Source organism: Macrosteles quadrilineatus, unplaced genomic scaffold (genome assembly GCF_028750875.1).
Source record: "Macrosteles quadrilineatus isolate MER2022 unplaced genomic scaffold, UCM_ALF_1.0 Scaffold_4__1_contigs__length_99947679, whole genome shotgun sequence".
Lineage (NCBI taxonomy): Eukaryota > Metazoa > Arthropoda > Insecta > Hemiptera > Cicadellidae > Macrosteles > Macrosteles quadrilineatus.
In genome coordinates, this window is record NW_026542597.1 from 40,114,807 (window position 1) to 40,138,496 (window position 23,690).

Here is a 23,690-nt window from a genome sequence, read left to right on the forward strand (position 1 = left end):
GCCTATACCAATAAAGCCTACTGAGCATGGTAAATAAGAATACAATACACGAATACTTTATTTGCAATCTTAAAGATTGAAAGGGCGTCAATACAAGTTGTGTAGTTGTAATGCATACAAGTTGTTATTAAAAAAAAAAAAACCTGATTAGGGTCCTTGCAGAGTGAAGACATGATTTATTCAAGTTCTTGCCAAGACAAATATTCATCCAGACTATAAAATGGTCTATAACAGCCAGCACTTTAGTTCTTTCTTCAGTTTTCTGGGCTGAAGAGGCTTCAAGTGGACGGGAAGGGCGTTAAAAAACTTGGCACGCATGTATGAGGGTTTCTCTTCACAGAGCCTTGTGTTGTGAGCAGGAAGGTTGTAATAATTTCTTCGCCTTGTGTTGTATGAGTGCACTTCCTGGTGACGACAGGCCCGGGAAGAGTCGACAATGGTGAGAGTCCGTATTATGAAGAGGTTGACTACCTACATCAGGATTTTTAACTTCCTAAACTCTGGTCTGCAACTATCATCTGTTGTCTTAATGCCAGTCAGGGTTCGAACAGCCCTCTTTTGGCATGATTAGAACTCTGTTAAGGTTCTGTGCCGGTGATCCACCCCACACCACAATGCCATAGCAGAGAATACTCTCAAGAAGGGCATCTCCATCTATCCCTGTTGATGATTTAGGCTTGAGGTTGTGCATTGGAAACGCTACATTGAGTTTGTCAGTGTTAGAAACTCTGAACGATCAATTTTGCTTTTCAGTTTCCTGATTTTGGTTGTTCCTTATTGTTTCTTCAGCCAGAGTTGCGAAGTAGTGATTAAACAAATTGGCAACTTCAACAGGGTCCTCTACTTCGGTTTGCAGTTTGACTGAGTTCGAGGAAACATCACATCTGTTAGAGTTTTTTTCTGTAAATAGTTACCCCTCCTTTTGGAAGATTTTGGTGTGCAAAAGCTGATACTAAGCAGTAGCCCATAAGCCTGGTGTTGAGGATCTCATCCCGGTTCTTCCCGTGTTCAGTTAAGACAACCAAATCTGGCGAGTAAGTATGGAGCAGATGATTAAGCCTTTCAAGTTGGAGATTCTATCTACGTTTTGATGAAAAACCTTAAGTTTTCTATCCTTGTTGGTTATCGAGTTTTGATGTGGAGTTACCGTTCTTTAAACTTCCATCGACTTTTCCCGCTCTGACCTCGGTCTAAAAAACATCCCCCAGATGAAATCGAATACGAAGCTCTCTAAGGAGCAATTTCCTCCAAGTTTCCGAGAGGCTGATGAGAATATTGGCTCTCTGTCGTGAATGTGTCTGTGTTATCCGAGTTAGCACATTCTGGGTGTAAGCCTAGATCCTATGTCCTGTCTTAATAGGAAATAGAAATCTTAATAGGAATAGTGGTTGTTAAAAAAACCTTCCAAGCTTTCTTCCTTCCCTCTCACAGCAGTAAATATTGGAGGGGATTTGTTAAAATTTACTGTTGTAGACGTGTGTTGAGGTTTAGGGTTCAACCATAGACAAATGGTTCAACTCAGCTGCATTAAACCACTAGCAAGTGGAGTTGGCTTTCTTTTAGCGAATTTCCCATATAGGGAATAAGCTATTACCGTAGGTCTCATGGTAAGACCTAGACCCGGGACCGATTTACTTTTTCGTTTTGAGGTCACAATCCTACAACAAACAATCCTACTTTGACAGTTCCCTTTGCGAATCAGTTTTTTTTTTTGCTGCTTAGTTCAAATTAGCTGTTTTCATAAATGCAAAAAAATATATAGTGCTGCACCCTGTTGGTAAATCTTATAACTTTTTAATGCTTTTCCATATCATAGAACCAACTTTTTATTTGAAACAGCTGACTTAATTCTTTAATTCACTTTAAATATGAATATTCATAAGGTTAACATGGGGAATTACAGAGCCACTGGGGCGGAGCCCGAAAGGATTTTTGAGATAAGAATATGTCTATATGTTAATCGGGAATGTAAGCTATCATCATGCCAAATTTCAGCCCAATCCGTCCAGTGGTTTATGCGTGATTGAACTTCAAACAAACAAACAAACACACAAACTTTCACATTTATAATATTAGTAAGATTTATATATGTGTCCGTTAGCGCGATAACTCGAGCAAAATTGATCCGATTTTGATGAAATTTGGTACAAACGTGTAAACCTACATTTATTCGAACGAGTTCGCGAACCAGCATAATCGGACCATGGGATCAGGGGTTTATGGGGGGTTTTATGGGGTAAAAATGGGTTTTTCTCATTTTTGACCCTAAAAACTTTAAATTTCTAAATTTCTCTCTAGACCATTTTGAAGAGCTTAAAAAAACAAATAATTTAGTATATTGAAGTGTTTTGAATGTTCATTGACTACAGAGAAAATTTAAAAAATTGTAAATTTAAAATTCCCATGTTATTCTTAAGGAGAATAAATAAACTGTTCTAGTTTGCTTGTTAATGGATATATTTTAATCAAATTTGGCAATTTGGTTTATTTCATACTAAGCTATCAATATTTCAATTGAAAAAACACACCTCAACATCTTCCCCGTAGCAGCAAACCTAACTACTCACTAAAATTAATGTTATAGGAAATAAATCTGAAAATTTATAGGGAATATTTTAGTAGAAATCAAGCCGGGTAAATGGAAATTCGCTTAGTATGCAGGTCTGCTGCGACGGGGGTATTTGAGTCTTAGCAGAGAAACTTTCTTTGGGCCCACTCTTTAATTTATTAACACGCCCTGGAGTAGTAAGTAATATATAGCATTCTCTAGTTGTAGGCACTTATTTCTAAGTTAATTTAATTCGAAATCAGTACAGAAGTTTGTTCTCTAAAACAGTGACACCATCATTTCCGTCATCTTCTTTCTTCATTGGGACAACAGAGTTTCAATTCGAGAGTACCTTGATTTTTTTCCTTTTCCACATTTCGTATTTTACCTTCAAAATCATGAATTTGTTTTAACCAACTCAGTGTCGTTTTCCTCACTGCATTTTTGTACCGTAGCTGTTTAGAAATTACTAGCTGTATCCCGCGGGCTTTGCCCCGTTTAACTTCTTAATTTTCAAGATGATCTCGTTCGCATGGCTCAATCACGTTGTTTTATCTATGGTTACGTACATCTAACCACAGATAATATAACCCCTACTAGGGGTATAATAAACCTAGTAGGGGTTTATTATCTGTGATTTAACATAGTTTCTTTCATTGTTCTTCTGTGTTGTACTCACTGAGCTATAATTCTAACTGGAGGTAGCACTGAATGTCAAAGATGCGTGTCGCCAGCCGCCATGTTTGCGTGAGGTGGGTGTCCATAAGAAGCCATGTTATTGCTATGACAAAAAAACTCACTGCTATACAACCAAGTTATAAGAAGCCATGTTATTGCTATGGTAAGAAAACTTACTGCTATACCAACCTAACAAAATCAGCGACTCGCTTTTGACAGACTTCTGCCATGGCAGTGCTACCTCCAGTTATAATTTTAGCTCAGTGGTTGTACTACTTTTGCCAAGGCACCTGTGCCCCCCCCATTTGATTTTTTTGTTTATGCCTTATTTGTTATGTACTGTAATTTATCTTTGACTTGTGTTTTTGCAGCATGTATTCAACTTTTTTGACGTATCATAATGCATGTACATGTCTAATGGAATAAAATATTGATTCTGATTCTGAAAGCCACCGCTTCCGAGACACCCTCGTGGCTCGTGGTGCCCGGGATGGTCACCCCACTACGCCCTGTTAATTTGCATCTCATGTGATTTGTTGACTCCTTGTTAAATAAATAATATATGTAACTTAAATTTTAAATATAATTTCGTAGACAGTTGACTATAGCTCACCAGGATAACATGTATAATCATTGATAAACATATATGGGTGGTTGCAACAGTTATTTGATCGGCCAGCTGATTTTAGCAAACAAGTGCGCATGCCATAGTTTAGTTTCTTCTTTGGTTGATCACGTGACCTTTCGCGCAAGCGTTGGCAACACTAACACCGTCGTCATCCATATTGTATCCAACAGTGAAGAAGATTTGACTAACTTACCTATTTCAGTAAGTAATAGGTTTCACTGACATTAATTATAATATAATACCTATTGATATGAATGGACCAACGTAATAAAACTCAAAACACTAACTTATACGTTCAGTGAAGATATCTACTTAGTATTCAACTTCCTAAATGGCCCTTGCCACCTCGGCTGTCCAGTTTAGTGCCTACATTCACGATTTAAAGAGTTCATTACCAAATTAAAACGTGTCCTAAATTATCAAACGAATGGTTCTTCTCAAATATCAACTTGTATTAACTTAGTGTCAAAAATGAAGTCTTTGATACATTGTCGCCAAGAAAGAATGTCCTCTTCTTTGTTTACAACTTGGATTCCAGGACAGGGCTCCTGGAACAATGAGTAGGGCCTAACTTATAGGTCAATTGAGCCAAAAAGAAAATAAATCCATTAAATAGAAACATATCCTCCAGAGGCTAAATTTGTGATTTTGAATAATTGTGAAACCATATTTGTTTAAATGTTTACAATGCCACATCTTGTGCTTCAGTCCAAGCTTAAGTTAGCCTAGGGCTATGTATTGAAGCTGACCGCTGTAAAAAACATTAAACTTACAGTAAGTCATTTGGCTCTACCTAAAAAAAGCGTACTTTCCTATCCTATTCTAGGCCTAAGTTATACAGCTTAGTCTATGTTTATTTGTATAACTTAACTTATCTCAATTAAAAGTTAAACAATGTTTAAGACAAAACTTACCTAACTTAAGTTAGGCCTAAAACTTACCTATGCCCAGTTGTTGACAGAGAAATATGAAATGAGAAATCTAGCCTAGATGAGTTGTGAGGAATAGGCCCTAAGCTTACTACTCTATGTGTATCCTATAGGTCTAGCCTAAGCTATGACATATTATTAACTTAAATGCACATAAGTTATGAGGGTTTTTTTAAATGAAATTCGAAGGCTAGCTAGGCCTAGGGTCTGCATTTTACTTTAGGCCCTACACTCATTCGAATGAAACTATCATTCGATATATCGATTATTTTCATCCGGTTGTTTGTGTAGGACCTAAAGTAAAGTGCAGCCGGCCTAGGCCTGACTTAGTTGCTTGTTTTCTTTTTAGTTAGGTAGCTTACTTGTAAGTTAATAAGTTAGCCCTAGGCCTACTTGGAGTCTTCATCTTTGACCGACACTGCCATAGATTGATGGCATCAAAGAAATTTACAATAGCCTAAAACATAACTTATAGGCTAGGCCTATTTAGCCTACTTTAAGTTACCCAAGAAAAATACTTTATTTTAAGTACCGTATGTCATGATATATGTGTCCTTTGATTAAAAAGATACATAAGTAAGTTAGGCCTAGGCTAAGTTACTCACCAAGTTTTTCTTGGAATGATAACTTTTATTTATTTATTTATTTGTTAACGGTTGCACCATTTTTACATGAAAAAAAGAATAATAAAACTTTAAGTTAAGTGAGTGTCCTAAATTATTAATTTACTACCGGTAGGGCTCCGTCAACCTTTCTAAATTTAAGGTCCATGCACACTCGTATTTGCAGGGGTATTTTATAGTTTAGGATGATTCCATGGATACGGGTGTTACATTCACACATTCAAAATTGTTAAGATAGGTCTTGCATAATAGCCTACATTATGCTGAGTATGCTTAAACTTGTGTTTATTTGATATTTTTCGGGATATTAATTTTAAAAGTAGGTACATGTAGCGTTACTGGTGTTAACTTACCTAAACTGGACCATTGATATATGGCTGAGAAATCCATGATGTCGGTGAATACCAGGATAAAACTAATTTATTATTGTATAAAAAATGTTGTGGAGTAACAATACTCCAAGTTATACTTTAAATATGTCCATTGTAATTTTCTAGGCTTATCTTTAGTAATGGAATATAATTACAGTTTTCCTGTAGGCTTTTACAAACGTATTAGGCCTACACTAAATGTTATGGGTGTTACATCCAGGGTTGCCACCCGTCCCCGATTTTGCCGGGTCAGTCCCGATTTCTGTTCCTAATGCCCGTATTTAAGCCTATGTTAATCCGTGGGGAGGGGGGCCATGTCCCAATTTTTCCCTAACCTAAGATGGCAACCCTGGTTACATCGTTGAATCAAAACTGTGTTATCTGTATAAAAACTCGTTGATAATTAATTTTACAGAAAACAATCAATATAACTTAACTCATCTAGGTAAAGCTACATACCAAAGTTATGATAATTTATGTTCATAATTAGGCTAAGGGAGATAACACTTTTCTTATTCTTCATAACTTAAGAATAACATGGGGTCTGAGCATGCAGGTTTGCTGCTACTGGAACTATCGGCAAAAAAAATGGTTTTGTGCAAATATCAATAGACTACAACGATATAAAGATACCGTTACCAACTTTTTGCAGAATAAGTTGATAAATAAGCAAGATAACTTAAACAATATACAATTGTTTATCTTGTTTATAGTTTCAATTTAACTTTTGTTGTCAAACAGTCTCTTTGACATTGAATGACCCTTTAGTAATTTAGGTCAAGGTAGGTAAAAGATTAATAACTTATAGGATAACGTAAAGAGGGTTTGATCTAAGAATTTAACTTAATTAACCAACTAACCACAATAGTACTAAATTTTTCATTCATATGGACCAGCGCAGCACATATACAACGGCCGGTTTCTACCCATGGACTACCGTCGCATATATGCGACATCTGTTCACATTTAAATGCCTGACGTCGCATATTTGTGTTGGTGTCCAATGTTATTAAAAAGCTTAAATATCTTCGTAATGGTCTAAGTTATTTGAAGGCCCTAAATTCTCTGCAGTGATCTACAGGCATGTATGTTGAACAAGTTTGTCACTTGGTATGTGTATATGATGATTAGTGACGTCAATTGGCAAAACTGATTTTTACTTGGCTGCATCAAGGTTAGGGAAAAATCGGGACATGGCCCCCTCCGCATTGGATTAACATAGGCTTAAATAAGGAACCTAAAATAGGGACGGGTGGCAACCCTGCCGAGGTCTGCGAGTACCCTGTTAATCTTTAAGTGACACCCGGTCTATGTATAATATTAAAATGTACACCTTGGGCCGTGGCAATGACCGCAGCGTTGCAAACATGTGGAGATTGGTAAATTAGCGAACGTTTTACTTTAAAGATTGCCATAAGATGATCAGAGTGAAACTCGAAAGAAACTTAAGTTACTACACTTTTAAAAATGCTGTGCATAGCATTTGTGTGACTGGTTCAAACAGCACTTGTTTCTTAAGGCCGGCCGCACACTGATCAGACAAAACGTCTTTTGTCAAAACGTTTTGTCGGTAGACGTCTTGTCGGAAAACAAAAATGTCGCATTGGTGTGCGGTTGTCTCAGAGAAAAGACAAAAACAGGAGGGAAAACTAAATTCATTCAGCAGTAGACCAGTGTTGTGTAAAGCCAGATATTGTGTGGTGTTAATAAAATGGATGAGGAAGTGGACGTAGCAATTATGTTGTGGAACTTTATACAACTTGCAAAACTAAACGAAGGAAGGGAGCATAAATTTTATGTATTTTCTGCATAAATCTAAAATGAACGACTACTAACTGTAAGGAAAATTATTAAAAAATAAGGAATTAGCTGAAACATTTGAAATTTAAATAACATTTTTTTTATTATTTTCTGCATAAATTGAAAATGAACATCTACTAACTGTAAGAAAAATTACCACAATATATAGATAAGTTGTACTGTATCCGCCCTCCGCGCTTGCGCAGAACTGTTTGTCTGATGGCGTTTTGGCTTCAGACAAAATATTGGAGGCGATCACAAAAACACCCAAAAACGTCTTCAGACAAAACAACGCGTCTGAAGCCTCTGTCGCATCAGTGTGCGATGCCTCCATTTAACTGCATGGTAGGCCACTCCCTTCCGACGTCTTTCAACAAAACGTTCTGTCGAAAGACGTTTTGTCACATCAGTGTGCGGCCGGCCTAAGGCTGGTTCATTATCTAAGCTATTATCAGTCGCATATACTACTCGCCAGCAAAATTAAATCTGAAATTTGTATCTGACAACATGGTGATTGGTAGTGGCTAGTAACTTAAGAGTTTGACAATTCGTTTGTGTTTTAACTTAATTAATATTTGTGCTGTAAAAAATTTCGTCTAGGAATAAGGTGAGAGACTTTGAGATGTGTTTAGTGTATCTAGGTACGGTACTTTGTGAGAAATTAAGAGATAAGTTAAGGAATAAAAATCATCAGTGGATTCAGGAGTGGATAGAGAAAATCATTATGAGATTAACATTTCCAAAGTTTGAGGAGTTAGGATATTATAAACTATATCACCATTAAAAAAGAAAGAAAAATACACACCGAAGGCTAGGTAATTCCATGCCGGACCAAACTTGAAATAACTTTGAGGTACCGGTATGGCGAGTAGAGACTCCCTAAAATCACTCTAATACTGTAGGCCTACCTTAAGAGGGCTACATAGGGTAATATAATTTCTGCAAGAATCACATGACTCTCAAGAATGGCTACTAGTGACTACTCGCCACATATGTTGAACATGTCCGAATTTCTGCTTGAATGAGTTTTTACACTGCATCTGTTGCTAGTCACCGCTACTTCCTGTTCTCACATAGCAATTAGTAGCCGCCACTCTAGTCGCAGCGAGTGAAATGGCCATGTGTGAACTAGCCTCTACTGCTACGTTCCTAGCATGAGGGGATTAAAGAGCTCAATGTTAGGTTGTACTCAATTAGCTAGTCCAGTAATGACTGGGCAATTTTGCTGTTACAAATTGGAAAATGGGCATTTTTTTAATCAAACTACATTTCTTAGAAACATAAGATAAACTAACTGTTTTATCTATAAAAAATACTAAAGACCATAATTAATGGAAATGCAATATAGCCTACTGAAATAATAGGAAATCCACTCATTGGCCAGTTGAATTCAAATATGGACAATTCACACTATTTTGAAACTCCAATTGCAAAAAACTTGCATTGCTGCTGTAATTAATTGTAGGCCTATTGGACAATGGACATGTGGCAGAAAAACTGACAACATAGCGGGACTTCCCTAAAGTCATATGACCCAGTTTGAACTAGAACAACTATAGAGGAATAGATTACAGAATAGGACCGGAACCAGTTCGAGTCGGGTGGGGTGAGGGTAAGCGGTATCCAATAAGCTTTCAGAAAACTGTCCACTGTTGCCAAGTTGTGCCACACACTTAGTCTTTGCCCGACAGCCGACCTGTGCGTTTCGAGCATATCCTCTTGTTTGGTCAAGAAATTGCCTTAAAGTGTGTTAATAATTCGAAACAGGCCAGTAACAAAGCTACAAAAGGCATCTCACTCCATTCTACACTCATATTTAGGTTAAAATACGCCCATAGGTGGCGTCCCCAACTCAAATGAATAATTAATATGGTAGATTGTATCCTCTTCATTTCCATGTTGATTTTGTTTCATGTATCAAACAATAAGCTGAGCAATATCTTAGAAGATGTTTAGAACTGCTATTCAAATTGTTTGGTCATATAAATTTACTGTCAAATTTATTAATTTTATGTTTATATATTTTTCAAAAACTGCATCTGGTAGCTGTTTGAGTCATTTTAAAGACAATTGTGTAGAAAATAATCAAACCATAATAATGTATGGGATGAATTTTGTGTTCCATACGATATAAAAATATAACAATACTAACCAATACAACCAAGATCAAATAAATTATTAATTTGTAATGTTGAACTGAACTACCCTACAAGTGGGACGATAGAGGGGGGTGCCGGGCTCTAGGTGAAAGTCAGCTCACCGGCCAAGAACGAAGTGGCAACGTCGCATCCCCTACCTCTTCAAAGGCCAGTCCTATTCTGTAATCTATTCCACTATAAGTTATGGTCTGGATGTCTAATACTACTGAGCAGGTTGTGCAATACAGTAGAACCCCTCATATCCGGCCTTGGTTTTACCGGTCCTCTGTTTATCCGGCCCCTTCCAGGAAGCCAATATCAAAATTTTTTTCTCACACCTTACAGACGTTTAGATACAAGCACTAGTCTTTGTGACTGCTCAAGTCATAAAATAAATTGTTCTCATTATTTATCTGTTTGTTTATACATTTATTTGCTGAGTTGAGCTAGTAGGCCTAACCTCTGATCAGTTGGCTGATTATTTCCAAAGTGGATTTAGTACAGTACAGTACGAGTACATTAATTTTTGTATTTCACAAAATGGTTAAGAATGTTGAGTAGAAATGCAAGTACCATTTAAGTCCTAATGATCTTTAAGTACAATTTATTGTCATTTTAACCTCCATTTAATATGTTTTGTTACCTGGAATCATAATATTTGTACATTCATTACTTACAGTAATGACTTTAACCTACAAATATTTTTTTTCCTTTTTACAGACATGTTTGTTTTTCTAAAAATGATCCCAGAACACAATTAAATGATACTTTTGATTGCATATATTGATTACCTATTATTATTAGGTATGAATTGTCATTTTCATAGTAGGTTGGTTTATCCGGCCAAATCGTTATCCGGCCAGGGGCTTGGTCCCGTGGTGGCCGGATATGAGGGGTTCTACTGTAGTTTGTGGGTAGAGAAATCTTTCTTTAAATTAACATCGACTGAGTAGGCCTATATTGTCTGACCTTGGCTCTGATTTTAGGGCAAACAATAGACCAACATGAAGGAAAACTGATGTCAGGGGACACTTGACAAAGAACCCTTGGCTAACGCGAACATTTAAGTAATCCGGGGGATATCATTGGGTAGTCTTTCCGGAAAGACTCTCTTTGATCTACCAGCTGGTGATTCCAAATACAATGACGTGTTCAGACACACACTAACTTTGGTATTAAGAGAAAACTTCTCTTTGACAAAAGATCTCTTGTTAGGATTAGGGCCTATATAGGTGTATAAGTTTTTGCTCTTTAAAAAAATAAGTCTTTAAATTAGGCTATACTTAAAAAAGTTTCAAAATTAAGTTCTAACTGTGGAACCTATGTTGCAGGATTTCTGAAGAAAATGGCGATGGATTCCATGAAATTTGGCCCAGAGTGGTAGGTTACATTCTTAATTCTCTTAACAAAATTAGATGTTAGATTGTGAAGTTTACATAGAGTTTCTATATAATCCTAGGGCATCATGTTTGGCTGCTCTTATGGCTTGCGCCCGCGACTGTGCAAGTCGCCTGGTGTTATTTGGTAGAGCGATTACTGTGGCTTGAGTAGGCGTCTGCAGTTCTTTTACTTAAGCTTTAAAAGCGTAACCTATAGGCTACGTTTAACCCTACAGTGCTCATGCCTTCCTAAACAGTGTAAATTACATACTCATGTGAAAAAGATGAGCTATTTATTCTACTTGTTTTAATATGACACAAGAGGTTCTACCCGCAAATTCACGGGCGTACAGAAGCCACCATTAAATTATTTTAATCAACTTTGACTTTATATTTCATTTAAAGGGCCCAAGTTCGAGGAATTCTCATCTGAAAGGATGTTAAAAGCAGTGAAACCTTTATACCTTACATCCTAAGGTGGCCGAGGTGGGTACGGTTGTACCTGAACTCGCCGCTCTCTTTCACGATGTCTTTAATACTTTTCAATGAAATGGCGACCTGTTAAAGATCGGTGACAACCTCTTGGAACGAACAACATACATGGTTTGTTAGTCTCATATTCACCGTGTTTCGAAAACCTTTAATCACTCACTTGTATCAAACCGTTAGAAATAGCTTCACTGTTAATTCACCGCACCTCTTTTAAGGACATAAAAGTAAATAATAAAATAAGTAAACAAAAATGTAAATAAACAAACTATATTGTCAATTGCATTGGCCAGCTGTTGTTCACTAAATTATTCAAATAGCGTTAACTCCAAAACATGCAAGGCGTAGCCCTTTGGAAATCAGCCTGTGGGGCAGAGCCCTTAGGGAGTTCGTCCATATCAATAATTTTCAGCAAATCTACACACTCTTAAGCTTCATTTTGGTATGCCATATGCCTATATTTTTATTTGGTAAATGGCCTTAACCGTTTACATAAAATTTGATTGTATCACTTTAATAATGCGTTTGATAAGCGTACCGGTAGGTGAAGTAAAAGTATTGGAGTTCATCTATTACTCTAAGTAAAACCTTCAAAAGCAGTTTTTTTCACACGTTTAATAAATATTCTTCATTATTTCCGGTTGATAAACGCTCTTGCTGAACTTTTTATGTTTTTCAAGAAAATATAGAGTGTGACATCCGTTCCAAACAGCGGTCGTCTCCTCTGTACTAAAAAAAATTGTTGATGTTCATCTTATCAAGACTCCTACCATTCAGGTATTTTCTTTTTGGGCATAAAAAGCCTTGGCTGGAAATAAAATATGACTAGCTAAAAAAGAATCGTTACTGCGGCAAGGCAATCGAGTGGCTGACCATGATGAACCATAGAGTATGCTATGTTGTAAAATAAAATAAATATCAATGAGTAGACTTCTTTATTTTCTTTGTTGCCTATATAGGCTAGTAATTAAAAATAAAATAAATATTACATTACTGGTTAATAGCAATCAAAGAAATATCTTTGTTTTTATTGATATTTGTAGTATGTCTTATTTGGTAATCTTAGGGTTTTCCGGTTAAGTAAAAATCCAATCCTAAATTCGCTAGCAACCAACGTACTCTAAAGAGTGACAAATTACTCAAAACTATACCTTTATATGTAAAACATTATCATTTTTATTATTAGAGTTAACTTTTTTTGTCAGAAGAATTATTTTTAAAACTCCCAATCATATTAAAAACGTAGTTTATTTTGTAATAATTTCCTGAACACGTTTTGATAAAACTATCCATTGTTGACTGGTTTTCAACTCTAAGTTATATTAACTTAATTAGAATTTGATTAACAATATCTCACACTTGGAGGATATGCATTTACTTCTGGTTTTTCCTCAGTGTGAGACTATGAGCTTGAGTAAGGTTAGTTTTCCTTCACTGCAATATAGGTTATATATGTCAGTCAAGTGTAGGATATGCCTGGTCGAACACAGTTTCAAGGTCGTAGCTTTGTGCTGCTACAATGATTTGTACTAGTTTTAGTCTCAAAACTTTTGTTTAGTACTAGTTACATTACAAACATCTTCATTAGTCTTCTCAACTGAAAATGTTAGCATTATTTTTAAAGTCAATTAAGCTTAGGGAAATTAGTAGGTTTAATCAATGGTGTACATAAAATGATCATGATAATAACACAATACAACATGCTGTAATGTAAAAGCCTTGACTTCATTTTGTACTGACTGGTAGGCCCTATCCAGTATTGTATTTGTTCTTAAATGTAGATTACCGGTTTACTACTAACTTTTGACAATGTCTCATTATGGGGGGCCTATACAGGGTGATTGATATAAGTGTGCCAGCCGTTTTATTCGAAAACTATAATAGATATCAAAAAAAGTTAAATGGTAAGTGCCTTGGATTTTTTATTTAAAAAATTGTGGTCAAGTCCAAAAAATTATTTTAGCCGCCATTTTTCCAATATGGCCGCCAACTTTGATTTTTCTTATGGAACACCCTGTATTTTATGATGCATTCTGGTAGAAAAAGTAATTTTAAGACGATTTTATTCTTATGATTTTTTTCATAAACCTAACCGTTTCAAAGATAATAATGGTTAAAGTTTTGAAATTTCTGCATGAGAAAGAGTTTCGATAAAGGCCTAAGCAAGCATGCCAGCTGTTTGGTTCGAAAACCATTCAAAATTTCACAACTTAAACCATTATTATCTTTGAAACGGTTAGGTTTATGAAAAAAATTACAAGAATAAAATTGTCTTAAAATTACTTTTTCTACCAGAATACATCATAAAATACAGGGTGTTCCTTAAGAAAAATCAAAGTTGGCGGCCATATTGGAAAAATGGCGGCTAAAATAATTTTTTTGACTAGACTATAATTTTTTAAATAAAAAATCCAAGGCACTTACCGTTTAACTTTTTTTGATATCTCTTATAGTTTTCGAATAAAACGGCTGGCACACTTATATCAATCACCCTGTATATTCAAGTTGTGGAATGATGATATTCGTGCAAGATATGAACATTTTTCAACACCATTTTCTTGCCAACTCATGATGTGGTCAGTAAGTATATTATATTTTAAAAAGGAAATTGTTGCACTTACCCACCCTGTCCAAATTGGCACAAATACAGAACACTTGCAGTTCTGTGCTAAAACAACTGCTTCGCCTGTTATCCTCTGGCCTTCTAACAAATTCATATCCAAATATAATAATCTCTGATCCTTTTGAGAGATAAGCAATAGTTAACTTTCTAATCGGTTCAGACTGATAACAAAAGAATCTAGAAATGAATCTCATGAATGCAACCTTTTTCAACTATAATTTCAAAGTAGATTTTCCGTCTCAATGATGTGTTGGTTGTATTATTCCACTTTAGGAAAGCTCTAAAACATAATAATAGTATGATGTGATAATCTTTGATGATTAAAATATGGTTTGATTCCTAAATAACTATTTCTTTATGGGCAAATCATTTTAATATTATTATGGGATCAAACTGGGTTCCTCATTTCAGAGTTATTCTTACGAATTATTAAATATCTACGATTAATTTTGTTCTATACATATTTACTAACCGTTTCTTACATGTTAAGTTTCTAACAGTTTTTAACTTTTGAGAAACAGTGTATAACAATCCATCCTAATTTTATATATTTATTTTTTTATGAAGTGATTTGACAAATAACCATTCTTCTCAGCTCTGAAAAATATTTTTCATGTAGTTTTTTTTATGAAGACTATAGTTTGTAAAATTATGTATTTAGTCTTACATATATTATTTAAGTTACAGTTTCCCCTTTATACAGCCATTTTGGTTTATCTAGGCACTAACTATAGACCTACACACAACACAAATGCTTTTAAATTAGTTTACAGATTACATTGGTATAACAATCAAACACCAGCAAAAATATTGATTTCAATGTTTCAATGTTGATTCGTAAATTCACTATTGTAACAGAATTATTAAGTGTAATACGTTTAATGATTGTGGTACTTTTATTTCATTGAAGAATCTAATCATTATTTAGTGCCAATAAAAAACCAATAGAGAATATGGTAAGATTTATTTAGAATATTTAGTCAGAGTCCACTTTGCGTAGGCCTAGTCATTTGTAAACAAAGATGATGTTTGGCTGCATGTTTATTACTGAGACAAGGAACGCTTCACAACAGCTGGACAGTGGCTAGAAAGAGAGGGGAGATGCTGGGAGGCTTGACCCTGCAGGTCGATGACCTTGAACAGTTTTATATCTTTTTCTATCTAATTTCACTGCAATTATCGATGGATATTTCCAATATTTGAACTACTAATTGGCTATTTTAAAACTACAAACCTATTGATAATCGTTGAAAGTTTGTTGATAGTGTTAATGCTGTAATGATTTTAACCTGCTTTACTGGCCTACTTCACTGATGTCCACTCTTTCAAATTTTATCATACAATTTGTTTACATCAAAAAAATTTTTGATCGTTGTAGAGGACTCATCGTTATTATTCATTTTTTGTCTGTTTGGATTGGATTACAAATATCTGAAACAACATAGGCCTACGTTCTGAAAAACATGATTTTGCAATATTTATAATGTGTTTATTATTATTTTTACTAGTATCATTTTTGTTGATACAGTTTTTTAAGTTTGGTATTACAGTAGGCCTATTTTAATCTCTATTATCTGCGGATTCTAAAATCAGTTAAAAATGATTATTAAGGTGTATGTTTTTATTCTGCTTTTGGCGAATTTCCATATAGGGAAGTAGCTATTACCGCAGGTGGCACGTTAAGACCTAGGCACGGGACCAATTTACTTTTTCATTTTGATGTCCCAAGAGGCCAAAAACACCATTCGTTCAAATATATCTATATAGATAATAGATATATAGATAAATATATATAGCCTATATAGTTATATACCTACAGGGTGAGTTTTATATGAGTTCCCCCCCTACCTACTTTTTTCTACATTTCTTAAGATATCAACTACGGACCACGTCAGATCATTGTAGAGTAGTAAGTACTTCATTTTGACTGGGTATAAATTTTTGGCCGCCATCTTGGATCCGCCATATTGGATACAAAGCTTTTTTTCAAATGTAAAGGTAGGGTTGTGACCCATTGTTTTAAACTACTTTTTTATGCTGAATACGATGCTGCAATTCGTTTTTAAAAATCTTGATCCATTCTAAAGTTATGAGAACTTTTTATAACATTATTTTTAGCCCATTTTAACATTGTGCATTTAGAAACTAAGAACATAATCACAAAATAGTGCTAGATAAAGATAATTATACACCACATAATATACATAAATCTTTATCTAGCACTATTTTGCGATTATGTTCTTAGTTTCTAAATGCACAATGTTAAAATGGGCTAAAAATAATGTTATAAAAAGTTATCATAACTTTAGAATGGGTCAAGATTTTTTAAAACGGATTGCAGCATTGTATTCAGCATAAAAAAGTAGTTTAAAACGATGGGTCACAACCCTACCTTTATATTAAAAAAAACTTTGTATCCAAGATGGCGGGCAAAAATTTATACCCAGTTAAAATGAAGTACTTACTACTCTACAATGATCTGACGTGGTCCGGAGTTGATATCTTAAGAAATGTAGAGAAAAGTAGGGGGGGAACTCATTTAAAACTCACCCTGTATGTGTCCCTGAACGCCATAACTTGAGTAATTTTTGCCCGTTTTTAATGAAATTTGGTTTGAACGTGGAAGGCGGGATAAACTTGGATGGGTTTGTGAATCAGCATGATCGGACCATGGGAACGGGGGTTTACGGGGTGTTTTATGGGATAAAATTGGGTTTTCTCATTTTAGACCCTCAAAACACAAAACTTCCCAAAAATTCTTTCTAGACCTTTTTAAAGAGCTTAAGAAACAAATAATTCAGTACCTATATCAAAGTGTTTTTGTACAGTTAGTCTAGAAAATTAAATTAAAAATTTCATGTTATGCTTATGGAGAATGTTATAAAATGTTGTAGTTTGCTTGTTTATGGATATATTTTGATCAAACTTGACAAATTTATTTATTTTGTACTTAGCTATTATTTATTTATTATTTATACTAAGCAATTTAATTATTATTTATATTTTACTAAAAAAACACACATATTATTTGTTTCCCCTGTAGCAGCAAACCTAGGTACTCATTAAACCTAATGTTATTTAAATAGATTTAATTGAAAATCGATTCAGACAAATGGAAATTCGCTTAGACAGTAGGTTTGCTGCGGCGGCGGGATTATCAAGTAATTATTGACCTATAATTATAAGTTGCCCTAAAAATTCTTAGGCTTCAGTAAGATCTAGTACTTGTAAAATTTTTATTACAAAGAAAATCTCAATAGGCCTACCTTTACACCTATAAAAGTGAGGATTACAAATTTATTAGAATTTAATATAACTATCAACTCAAAAAGGCACTGCAAATAGACTCCTCATGCTAATGACATTTGAATCCTGAATTAATTTCAATTCTATTTCAGAATGCATTTTATATTGGACACTTTTTATTTGTTTAACAATAAATTTCTTCAGCTGGGCCATAAGAATGATTGCCAAGAGAGTATTAGCGAATTTCCTATATAAGCTATGTTTAATCTGGGTCATAACTGTCTGTTAAACATTATTGTATAACAGTAAAATCAAACTCAACACCCAGTAACTCGACAGTCCTTGAAACTGGACAGTCATCAGCAGCCTAGCTGCTTTTTTACAGCACATCTAGCTGGCTTTTTCTTGCTATTGTGTTAATTTTTCTAGTTTTAATTGTTGAATATTCAAAATTTCTTTAAAGATTATTTTCTCAATATGCAGAAATACTTATGTAGGCTAAGTAAGAAATGTATGTAAAAATTATTTATTCATTTTTTTTTTATCCATTAAAAATTTCAATGTTCTGGATAACTTGGCAACCCCCAAACTCTACAAACTCAGGTTCCACAAATTGTCAAGTAGGTTTTACTGTAATACTGAGTAAGAAAACAATCATATTAACTTTAATAATAGTTTTGATTCCCTGGTTAATTCCACTGTTTTTTTTTAAAGCACACACAAAAGAGACAAAGTATGTGTTTGATGAGAATATTTTTGAGCCCAAAATTGTTGCATTCCTGAGGGATCAGATGGGTGCAGCTGGTGTGTGAGTGTCGTTTCACATGCAGTTTATCATTGACTAAACCAGCTCGGCCACGTAAGGCTCTGACATCAGACTGTTAAGTGCCGTTTGCGAGGAGCACATGTTATTGTTTACTTCAAACCAGCTGTAGGTTTTATCATATCGTTTTACCCTAGGTCTTTTATTAAAAGTACAGTTTCATTTATTGAAATGCCATTAGTCTTTTTATAGGGATGTGTTCATATAGGCCTCTACTCGTTTGACAAAACAATAAATATATAAGTTTTTATAAATTTTGATACACTTTTGCAGGGAGGATTGTCAAAAGTATATAGCCTATTCTTTGAATAATATTCATATATATTTAGGAGTAGATGTATTAAAAATTGTTTTGTAAATAATAATCAGCTATTGCTGTAAATAATATAAAAAATATATATCTTAAAATCTCCTTTTTGTCCGAACAATGAGATGCTTAGGTGAGTTTTTACCAAAATCAGGGGGGGGTGGGGGTTCTGTTAAAAGATGTCGCCAAATATTTGTCTAAAAATCAAGTTTTAGTTTTTTAAGAGTTTGAAGCCGGCAAAGGCTAGAGCATATGTTAACGAGTTAATAATAACATAATGTTTGTCCCCCAACCAATGCAAGGGGGGACATTAACTAACAAAAAATTAGCAGGCCAAACAATTAATGTTGCGAGATGCAGTTAGGCTCAAAAATAGACCCACGGTAATAATGAACAAATGACCCCGGCGTTAACCTACTTTTTGTTTTGTCTACACAACAATAGGCAGTTTAAAAATCACAAGCTCGAGTAGAAAACATTAAAATATTAGGAATCTTGAAAATTGGGTGGGGTTGGGAAGTAAATTTTTGTTTTAAGATTGTAAATTAACAAAATAAAATTAACTTAAACCATAGGCCTGCCTAAAAATGTTTACTGAATTAAGATACCCCTACGAAAACTGTTTACAAGCATACCAGTTAGCAAATGTTATAATTAACTGTGTGTTTTCTGTTTTGTTCAATATCTCTTATGCTATATTCATATTGTCTTTTTAATGAATTTCCCGTGTAGGGAATAAGCTATTACCATAGGACTCACGGTAAGACCTAGACCCGAGACCGATTTCCTTTTATATTTTGAGGCCCCCAGAGCCCAAAAATACCCACCGTTCAAATTCATACACTGTATATATATTTTTTCATTAGCGCAATAACTCGTGCAAAAATGATCGGATTTTGATGAAACTTGGTACAATTGTGTGAACATAATTTTATTCAAAAGAGTTCGCGATTCAGCATACCTAATTGGACTATGGGAAAAATGGGGGTTTATTGGTGGTTTTATGTGGTAAAACCCTAAAACAGAATTTCATTATATTCCTTTCCAAACAACTTTATAGAGCTTAAAAAAGATATAATTTTGTATATCCAAGCGTTAAAATTTCCATGTTATTCTTATAGAGAATAAAATAAATAAACTGTTGTAGTTAGCTAGTTAATGAATATATTTTATTCAAATTTGGCAATTTTGTTCATTTCATTTCATACTAAGCTATCAACATTTCAATAATAAAAAAAAACACACCTTCCCTGTAGCAGGAAACCTTAGTAGGTACTCACTAAAATTAATGTTATATAAATAGGAAATAAAAATTTGACAATTTTAAAGGAATATTTTAGAAGAAATACAGCCAGGTAAATGGAATATTAAGTTCAGAAATTAAATCTATCAGATTATAGATGTTTTGCCCAACTGTTAATAGAAAAAAATATAAATTAAAAATTAACAAAAAAATAAAGAATCTTTTTTATTTTATTTTAGTAGAAATTGCCTGTCTACTGGCCTCATGTAAACACACATCTTTAGGGTTGAAGTCAAAGTGGTGGTCATATCACTTTTTCATAAGAAATTCATTTTTTAAACCCTCTCATACAATGAATGCAGCATCACCTGACCTTTACATTGTAAATTGAAAGAACACCCTCTATTCACTGGAGAGTAATTTAAATGTAGTCTGTATTTAACCTGTTTGAAGTAACTTACATTTTTATTTTAAAAATATTATGATTGGTAAAAATGTGGTACAGTAGAGAAACCAGTGTTTATATTACTATTATTTACAGTTCAGTAAAACCTCACTAACTCAAGATTTTCTGTATCCAGAGTTGTCTAGTTTGGGGATTGTTAAGTTATCCTGTATTGACATTTCTAATGGGTTTCAATAAATGAATACACAACCTACTAATTTTTACATAGGACCTAAATTTTGACACGTTAAGTAAAGAACGTTAAAAAATATATTGAATATTCAATAATTATGAAACTGAATGTTCTGAAAAAAATCTCTTTTTGCGTGCACCCTGTTTGCTGTTGCGGACTATCAATATACACAGGCTGTCGAGTTGGTGAGGACTGTACATAGTTTTAACAAGGACTTTGTATTTTTAAAACTTTAATTCAGATTATTTTGCAGACAATTTTTTTTTAATTGCTTATTTCAATTCAAGTATTTTACTTTGATAGCTGTTAAAACATTTTTGTTGGTACTTCAAATTTCTTTTGAATAAAGTGCAAAAATATCATAAAACTAGCCTGCATATAAAAAAAATATATAGCCTATGAAAACAATGGCCTAGTCCTTGTTGAGTGGCTGGATAAAGTGCGGCCGACATGGTCGTCTGTCTTTCCAGTGATGGTCGAATTTCCATATTGATTACGCGACAGCAGCGATGATAGGCAGACGTCAGTCAGCAGTGAACTGTGCATTAGTCAACCTGTTTTTATAGGGAAAAGCGCAAGTTGTTGTTGCTCGGTATCTCTACTATCACTTACAGTAAGTATTTATAAAGAAAATCTATGCACGTAGATACCTGGGCACCTGATATCCTTTAGAAAGGCATGAGTTTGGAATGGCAAATTTCATTACCTATATGAAAAATAACGAAAAAAAACTGTCCAAAATTATACAAGAATGTCAATAGATACGTTTGTTCACATTCTAGGATTGCTCTCAAGTGACTTCAAAAAAGTTACCTATCTCGCGACCAAAGACAATTTCGGTTGCACGGCACTGCGGCGGCTCATAGCTCATGTCACTACATGTATTAATTTGTAATTTTTTCTGTCGCTAGTGTCACATAGGCAGTGTCGGTTGTGCTTGTTTTGTTGCTCAGCTAGGACTAGGCCTAAAAATATGGCAACCTTCTGACTGCTGACAATTGATTCAGCATCATCCTCAGTCATAGCTGGACTTGTATTAGTGTGTGTTGGTATGTCTTGATCTTAAATCAATTGATACCATTTCCATCTAGTTTTACAGAAACCTAGTACAGTAGACTCCCTCTTATCCGAACACCTTTTAACCGGACTACACTTGGCTGAAATGACATCTCTTTAACCGGAATATTTTTATCAGCACATCGGTTTAACCGTACTAGATTGGCAGGAATTGGGTGGTACTGAAACGACTGTTCTTGTGGGAAATATTTGAGACCAGTGATCACGTGTCTAAATACAATGCTCTCCTAAATTTAAGTCAAATACTGTATACAGTATGCATATAAACGGTCAGTTTTAACAAGTTTTTGGGAACGTCAGTTTAACCGGAAAAACCGTTATCCGGACTGTCCGAGGAGTCCGGATAAAAGGGAGTATACTGTATTTGCAATAAAATGAAAGGAGACGGGGAAATCAGTTATTTGTTTTACCTTTTTACCTCACTAGGAAATTAAAGTTGACTATCATAAAGAGGTTTATTGGTTGAAAGCTGTATTTTGAGAGCCATCACAGTCATTTTGATAAATCAAATCAATAGTTCTTTATTTGCATATTAGTACATATACATAGTGTAAATCATTACAGTAAAAATACATCAGTTTTCAAACTATTTCTAACTAACATTTATAAATCAGCAAAAATAGCCCTTCCTACTCCATCACCCTTTCCCTTTAAATTATTGACTGACTAAATTTATTTTGCCTATATCCTAGGACCTCACAATATAAATCGGTGATCGTCTCGGAGCTCTTGACAACCTCCTTAGGTGACTTGTATACACGCTTGCCCATGATGTGGTCGTCACAACAGATGGTAGACTATTCTACCTGACGGAACTTTGGCTGATGTTGTCATTTCTTGTTTGTCAGGTTACGCAACATGAAGAGCGGGGATTCCAGTGGAGGTGCAGCTCAGACAGCACCTATCAGAATGGCAGACCACCGCTACGGTCGGGAGGAGATGCTGGCGTTGTTTAATCGCAACGTCCAACCACCTGACGATATCAAGCAGCTGCAGGGGCTGTACGTCAAGGAAATGCAGCTCCCGCTCGCTCTTATACCTCAGACTCAGGAGGAAATTGTGAGCTTACACAATACATTTAAATAGGAGTAGCTAATTCTATGTAACTTATACCATAAAAGTTATACCACAGTAAGGTTCTTAAGAAATGTTTGGCAATATTTATCACTTGGTTGATGTATATTTCAGAATCAAGGTAAAAAGATAAAAGAGGTGCCATTTTCAATTGGTTTTTGAATCTTAGTATAACAATTGGTAAAAAAATCACCATTTAAAGCCTTCATGAAAGTAAAACTAAGCTACAAACATTATTAGCCTCCGGATCACGTTTATACAAGTAAGATGGTTGAATATCTGTTTTACTGCTATGATCCGGTTTTTGTAAGACAACAAAGTCTATGATCCGGTTTTTGTAAGACAACAAAGTTTTCAAACCTAAAGATTGATTTTTAAGCATGGTGAGTGTTATCGTTCAAATTTTGTCGAATGAGGAAAACCAAATCTATAGTACAAAAGGTACTTAAACTTTTTATTTATTTGTCATTAACTATTTTACTAGCTCTAGACTAAACTTAAAATGTTCTCTTTTTGAGATTTGTTGCTGAAAAAGTTTTAGAATGTTTTTGGTGGTAAAACAACACTATGTTTGTAGACTCAGTGGAACCGGGGCATCAATAGTGAAGGAGCCCTGCGACTGTCCAAGCCTGGCATGGGGCCGGGGGGGCCGAGAGGTGCGATGGGGGGTCGGGGGGGCTCGGTGGACAGGGGAAGAGGGCGGGGGCGCGGCTCCTATCACTATAGTCGGGGACTGAGCTACGACGAGTCAGAGAACACCAACGGATATCCTCGTGGGAGAAACAACTACGACAGATCTCAGGTGAGAAATAAAACATAACCATAAATCACAAACCCTTCAATTTGCTTTGAAATGCTTTTGGAACTACTGTTTAGAAATGTAGGTAAAGTTTTAAAAACTCAACTGAACAAATTGAATATAATAACAAGCTTTTAACAAAATTTACAGGACTTCTTAGATATTGGATAAATTAACACAAACATCTTTTCAAATTAATTTTAATGCAATATTTGTCAAACAAAACTTAAAAAATCCATATATTTGGTCTTCTATAGGTGATTCTTTTGTGAACCTA

At 34.7% G+C, this 23,690-nt stretch overlaps 1 protein-coding gene across 1 annotated transcript in view; it reads left to right on the forward strand.

Moving 5' to 3' along the window:
* The first annotated feature begins 3,963 nt into the window (after positions 1-3,963).
* The window catches only part of LOC128991885 (GRB10-interacting GYF protein 2), a 49,536-nt gene continuing 29,809 nt past the window's right edge, over positions 3,964-23,690 (forward strand). Inside the window, exons 1-4 of the mRNA XM_054415142.1 lie at positions 3,964-4,055; positions 11,047-11,095; positions 22,389-22,599; positions 23,192-23,416. Coding sequence (XP_054271117.1) covers positions 11,061-11,095; positions 22,389-22,599; positions 23,192-23,416 — 471 coding nt within the window. The 5' untranslated portion in view covers positions 3,964-4,055; positions 11,047-11,060. The remainder of the gene's footprint in view (positions 4,056-11,046; positions 11,096-22,388; positions 22,600-23,191; positions 23,417-23,690) is intronic.